Genomic DNA, 6,392 nt, shown 5'->3' on the forward strand with positions numbered 1-6,392 from the left:
TATATATAAAGACTCTTACTTGTACAATAGTATTAGAATTCCTACTAGTATCAGGGTTCCTACTAGTATTAGGACTACTATTTTTAAACCTACAATATATAGATATATATATATATATAAAGACTTACTTGTAGTATTAGGATTCCTACTAGTATCAGGGTTCCTATAGTATTAGGAGACTCTTACTTGTACTAATAGTATTAGGATTCCTACTAGTATCAGGGTTCCTACTATTAAAAAAAAAAAAAAAACAACAACTTGAGGCTCTTGCCTTAGCGCCTTTTTCATGGCTTAAGGCAGTCACCTTGCTCGCCTAGGCTCTAAAGGCGAGTGCTTCACAAAAGGCACCTCGCCTTAGAGCCTTTAAGGCGCCTCACCTCGCCCGGGCGCCTAGGCAAGCACCCGGCTCGCCTTTGATCATGTTCAAAGAAGAGCGATTAATGCACCAGTAAGGAAGAGTAAGTTGATCTAAGTTAAAGGATCAAAAAAGGTCGAGGAAGACCAAAAATAACATTAGTAGTAGTAGATTTGTAGATGTGGGCGATAAGCTGAAATGGAGACTAAATAGGAGTAGATTTCATGTTTGTTCATATTACGAGGCCATCCAACTATCCAAGGTACCATGGCAACTTCTTTCCATTGGAAGAGTATTTGGTTTATTAAGAATCCAAATAGAGTTTCTTTTTTTATTTGGACAGCAGCATGAGGATTCTTACTTGTGATTATCTGATCAAGAAAAGTTTCTATTTTTTTGGTTGGTGCTCTATGTTTCGTCAATATAGTGGGGAGACACTAAATCATCTTTTGATACAATGCATTGTTGCTTTTGCTTTGTGGAACTTTGTACTTAGAACTTTTGAGATTCAATGGGTTGATCTCTTGTTTGGATGAGAAATTAGTTTGGGAAACACTTCTCAAATATTTGGAACCTATAGCCGAAAATAAAAAAGAGTAGTGTGCAATGGTTCATGGCCAAGCTATTTGTTTCAAGTTAACTCATAGAACCTAAACCAACACAAGTTAATAAGAGTCCAAACATCCATTTCTCTCCAAATTATACACATTCAACACGGAGAAATTGACTTCCAAATCTTCCAACTCCCAAACATAGAAAGCTTGCAAACAAAGCAATTCCAAAATAGTTTTCCCCACCCTAGGGTTGTAAACAAGCCAAGTATTAAAAATTCATGCCTGTTCATTTAATTTTATTTCAAACACAAGCCAAGATCAAGTTCATCATCAAACTCATGTTCAAGCTCGGTTCATATTCTTATCGAACAAGTTTGGACTTGTTCACTAGTTACTTAATTAACTTATCCTTTTCCCATATACAGGAAAACCTTGGATAAATTTTCTTACCACTTCACAAATCTATTTTATTATGAATGAACTATTTTTGTTATTGTTAAAATACCAATTGTCTCAAAAGCTTAAGTTATTGGCATAAGGTAAATTTAATCACTTAACCACACAATTCTAACACTGCTCCTCACGTTTAGGCCCAAATCCTCTTAATAGTTGAGGCCCAACACATGGGATTTTAAATGGAAGGTAGAGTGGAGGAGACAGGAATTGAATTCGAGATCTTTGAGTTTGGCCCAACACATTATTATCTTTGAGTTTGGCTTGTTTAATAGTCAAACCTAAACTTGTGTTTGAGCTTGACTTGTTTGCTAGACAAACGAACATAAACAAGCTTTTTCCCAACTCGTGCTCAAGCTATTCATAAAAGAGCTAGGTTCATTTACAGCCCTACCCACCCCTACAAGCTACACCAAAAAATAAAATATGATAGATGCCTCCTAAACTACTACTAAGGCAAATAAATTGGCAAAATTGGCCTCATAAAGGAGAGTTCCCACAACACAACTCAAGCCAAACAGAACTTGAAAACCAGGCCCCTATGACACTTTATGAAACATGAAAGTAAATCACAGCCATATCCAATGCCTTTCCATAAGCTAGATATACGCAAACCCCTTTCTACTGTAGATGCTCAACAATCCAAGCCTCTCCATAACGATAATCCACCCCAGTGACACATCTTTGCAACTGGTCCTATTCTGAACATGCCTCAAAAGTCGCTTTCCTGATAAAGTTTTGGTTAAAGATGCTTAATTTTCTATCATCCACCAACGAAGGCAACATTTTAAGCACTAAATATCTGTAGTTTGATGGTTTTTTATTTCATTAAACGATGTGCTGAGGGTGACCTAATTCTAAATCTTTACAGCCCTATTTTAATAAAAAATCTCTATAACTCATAAATCATCACTCTGCTTGTAAGTGTACAAACCACTTTGGCAGAACTAAGACTATTTCTATCCATGCACGTAAAATAATAGCCATTCAATTAAAACCTCTCCACTTCAAAAGCTCGGTCAACATAAGCAGATATCCATCCTACGGTAGAATCTTGGAGCTACCCAAAAAATAACCAACTCAGACAGTTACATGGTCGAACCAAAATTTTAAAAAAATAGACAAACAAACAAAAAGAACACACGGAGAGACATCAAGATCAGACGAATGGAAAGAAAATTAAGTTCTGAGGAAACCTGCCTGATTCTGATAGTAATATTGGTCCAGATTTGAAGCAGTGGCTTCTTGGAATCCATTGGGAGTTGCATCTGAATTACCCATTTGCCCAGCCCCAAGGTTTGCGTCCAGAATACCATTTTCTGCCAACAATGCCTCCTCCAATGCCATTTGAAAGTCACTCGGTTTGCTCTTGTATAACTGGGTCTGCCCCTGATATCTGAACAAAGCAAAATTCTAGTTAAGTGCTCAACGAAAGAAAACTACTCAGAAACATCAATCAAAGACCAGTTAGCAACATACCTGTCCATGAATTCCATAAATGGAAATATCATTCCCTGCTTCACCCACGCATAGTCCTGCCCATCAGAGTTCACCAACAAGTTAAAACCCAGAAAATTTTAACAAAAAAATTTATCAAAGCCAAAGAAGCAGAGCGAAGAATTTACCCTTTGTGTTCCATTCTTGGAATAGCCAAAAAACATGACACATATAGCACCGGGAACACAACAACTAAGAACAGTTTCTGGAGCCTGCAAAATGGGATCTATCACTACGGCCGGCCAAGCTGGATATCTCCTCCCACATTTTGCCCATACTATATCTCCCAAAGCAAAATCCTCAGGCTTATACAGTTCCTTCCTCTTCTGAGAATTCTCTTTTGACATCAATCCGCTATAAACAAACCCGGTTTTATTCACACCAAACGCATTCGCCATTGAACTACTCGAATTCAAATACTTTCGATAACCAAAATTCTTACAATTTACACCACCAGGTCCAACCTCTCCTTGCCCCTCCTCCTCAAATGTACAGAATTTGGAGTTCTTAAACCAGGCCTTTTCCTCGTCGCTCTTTTTAACAAACCCCACGTCTTCTACACGGTCCATAATGATTTCTTCATCGTCTTCCAAGCTCGAATTCTTAGTGTCCAACTTCAACTTCGATTCCCCAGTCTTCCATATATCGACAACCGAGTCATACAACCTCGAAGGCAGCGTCTGAACCCGCCCTCGCGACGATTTCAACAGCGGTGGTTGCCGCAACCGCTCTCCTCTTTTAGCACTCAATCGCTTCGAATTCGACTCCAACTCTCCGACTCGGCCCCAATACGAGCCTCCACTCGACCATGAATCGCCTGAGACATTGCTCATATCAGCATTACCGACTGAGTGATACCCATTGCTTTTCCTTTTCTTCGGATTCACCGAATACGCGCAATCTTCTTCGCAATTGGGATCTTCTAGCTTGCAACGCTTCAGTTTCGGCATTTCGAGCTTCGTAGTTCGTTTGATTATCATATTCCTAACCATTCAACTCGAGCAATTCACACTCCCAGCCCTAATTTCATGCCGGAAAATCCAAAACACTTGGAACCTAATTTCCCACCCAAGGTTCCAAGTATTCGCACTTCGATTTAGAATTAAATAAACCCTAAATTCGGATTCGAAACCCTAAAACGAGGTAACCTATAAAATTCAAACGCTTCCCCGTAAACTTTTTTCAAACGCAGAGAGAAAATTTGAAAGAAGAAAGAAAAAAAAAATTATAGAATTACGATCTCCGAGAAGATTTCTCACAGAGAGAGCCAAACAGACTGAACTGGAAAAATTTTCCGGGAAAGGCGGTGGATATTACAGAGAGAGATCGGACGTGTAAGACCCAGGATCGGTTCGGCTAAAACAACGAACGCCATACAAAATTGCAATTTGCTTTTATATGAGCCTGGCCCTCGACCCTGCTTGTTATTTTATTTTATTTTATTATTTTTAATTTTTAATCCTCGCTATATACTCCTTATTCTTAAAAAATAAAAAATATATAATTCAAATTGTAACGGAATAAAAAATTTAAAAAAATACCGGGTAATTTTTTTTCTAAAAATTAGCATAATCTCTATTTATGAGTCCGTTTAGATACAACTTATTGTTGCTGAAAGTGGTTGAAAACTGATTGTTGCTGAAAACATTGTAGCAAAATAATTTTTAAATGTATGAATAGTATCGTAGGACCCATTTTTAATATTTTTTAATTGTAAACAGTACATGAACAGTGTACGCACTGTTCATGCACAGTGATTTTTGTCTCCAAATAGTCAATAAGTCCGGCTGAAAAAAAAAAAAAAAAAAAAAAAAACACAAAACGCAACTCTACAATGAGTGAGAAGAAGTGGTATCCAAACCCTCTCTATTTATATATATATTTTAATATATTTTAAAAAAATTAGCACACATTAAACCCAATAATTTTCTCCATTTCAAATTCTAAGTTATAGTTTCTTAAAAATTTATTTCTATTTATTTTCACTAACAATAAATAAATAAAAATTAAAAAATTACATTAAACATGAAATAAATAAATAAAAAGCCTCATTGCACATGCAGAGCACATGTAATGAGACTAGAAATATAATTAATTTTTGTTGTTTTATCTTTAGCAAAAAACCAAAAAGAAAAAAAAAATTGTTGTTCTATCAAGAAAATAACTTTAGTAGCCTTTCTCGGACAATAGATTCAATGAACTAAAAAGATGCGTTGTTATAAACTAAAAGTTAAAATATAAATTACATCCTTTAAGTTTGATTGATTCTCTAATTTTATTTTTGTTCAATTAAGTTATTTAAATGTTAAATTAACTAATGAAAAAAAAATTATCTTCAAAAAATTTCTCACATAAAAAATTATAAATATATTTTTCTTAATTTTATAGATTTTTTTCATGTGAGAAAAAAAATTAATAGCAATTTTTAACAAAATTAAACAGAATACTTAAATTGAATAAATTTGAAACTTAAAATATTTAATTGTATAAAAATAAATTTAAAAAATTAAAATAAATTTCTATAAAATTTTCATCAAACTTAGATGTTGCAGTTTAAATTTTAGCTTAAACTAAAATTAGGATGTCCTAAGTTTGATCTAATATAATATCAATTTATTAGATTTCAAGATGTTTCATTATCTTCCTATTAAAAATATCAAAAAGTAATAGTTATAATATATAAAAAATTAACTCCCCCATTTTAAATGTAAATGAATACTGATAAGACCCACTCTTATTATAAAAAATAAAATTAACATTGTTAATTAAAAAGGAACAAGGTAAAAAAATTATTAATTAAAAGCTTGAATATAATATATTAAAATGGAGAAAATCACTTTTATAATTTTGGCTCCAAAAAAAAACACGGAACGTGAGGTAGTTTTGGCTCCAAAAATTGGGAGTCCAATTTTGAGGAGGGAAACGCTGAATTTTTGTCTGCGTGGGGAGCGCCAATAAAAATTTTGGGAGGTAGGATGGATTTTCCGTGCCACCTTCCGTTATTTTATTTTTACAGTTGACAGTTGTGGACTTATTTTTTTTTTAACCTTGCGGACTTGGTACAATGGTACTTGGTAGTTGCATGTTCTTCTTGCTCAGTTTTTGGGTCGATGGGCTACCTGCTGGGTTGACTTGTCTATGTACTGAGAATCAGAGAATGTACTTTTTGACTTTCTATTGGATCTTGAAACTCCATACGTCTCCACATATAATAGAAACAAATCTAGAATGGAATGAAAAACCAAATAAGGAATTACCAAAAATTATTCAAGATTTTTTTTTCTTTTTTTTTTAATTGATAGAAATGTTATTCATAAACTTAAAATGATTGTTTATGTACATAGACACAAAAAATTCTTGTATGAGACGGTAGATACTTTCTCATGTACACACTAGTCTAGAACACTTTTTTTTTTCTTTCTAATAGTCAATACTTAAATAGTGATCACAAAAATACTTAGAAGGTGTAATGAGATTTATATAGTGCTTAGATAATAGTATTATTAATTTATAGTGTGTACATGTTGAGATTC

At 34.2% G+C, this 6,392-nt stretch overlaps 1 protein-coding gene across 1 annotated transcript in view; it reads right to left on the bottom strand.

Annotated features, from left to right (window-relative positions):
* Positions 1-4,242, bottom strand: part of LOC111989353 (histone-lysine N-methyltransferase ATX3) — a 19,252-nt gene extending 15,010 nt beyond the window's left edge. Inside the window, exons 1-3 of the mRNA XM_024021145.2 lie at positions 2,988-4,242; positions 2,842-2,897; positions 2,563-2,758 (exon numbers count right to left, since the gene is read on the bottom strand). Coding sequence (XP_023876913.2) covers positions 2,563-2,758; positions 2,842-2,897; positions 2,988-3,851 — 1,116 coding nt within the window. The 5' untranslated portion in view covers positions 3,852-4,242. The remainder of the gene's footprint in view (positions 1-2,562; positions 2,759-2,841; positions 2,898-2,987) is intronic.
* Between the last annotated feature and the right edge of the window lie 2,150 nt (positions 4,243-6,392).

Source organism: Quercus suber, unplaced genomic scaffold, assembly GCF_002906115.3.
Source record: "Quercus suber isolate HL8 unplaced genomic scaffold, Cork oak 2.0 scaffold_437, whole genome shotgun sequence".
In the NCBI taxonomy this organism is placed as follows: domain Eukaryota; kingdom Viridiplantae; phylum Streptophyta; class Magnoliopsida; order Fagales; family Fagaceae; genus Quercus; species Quercus suber.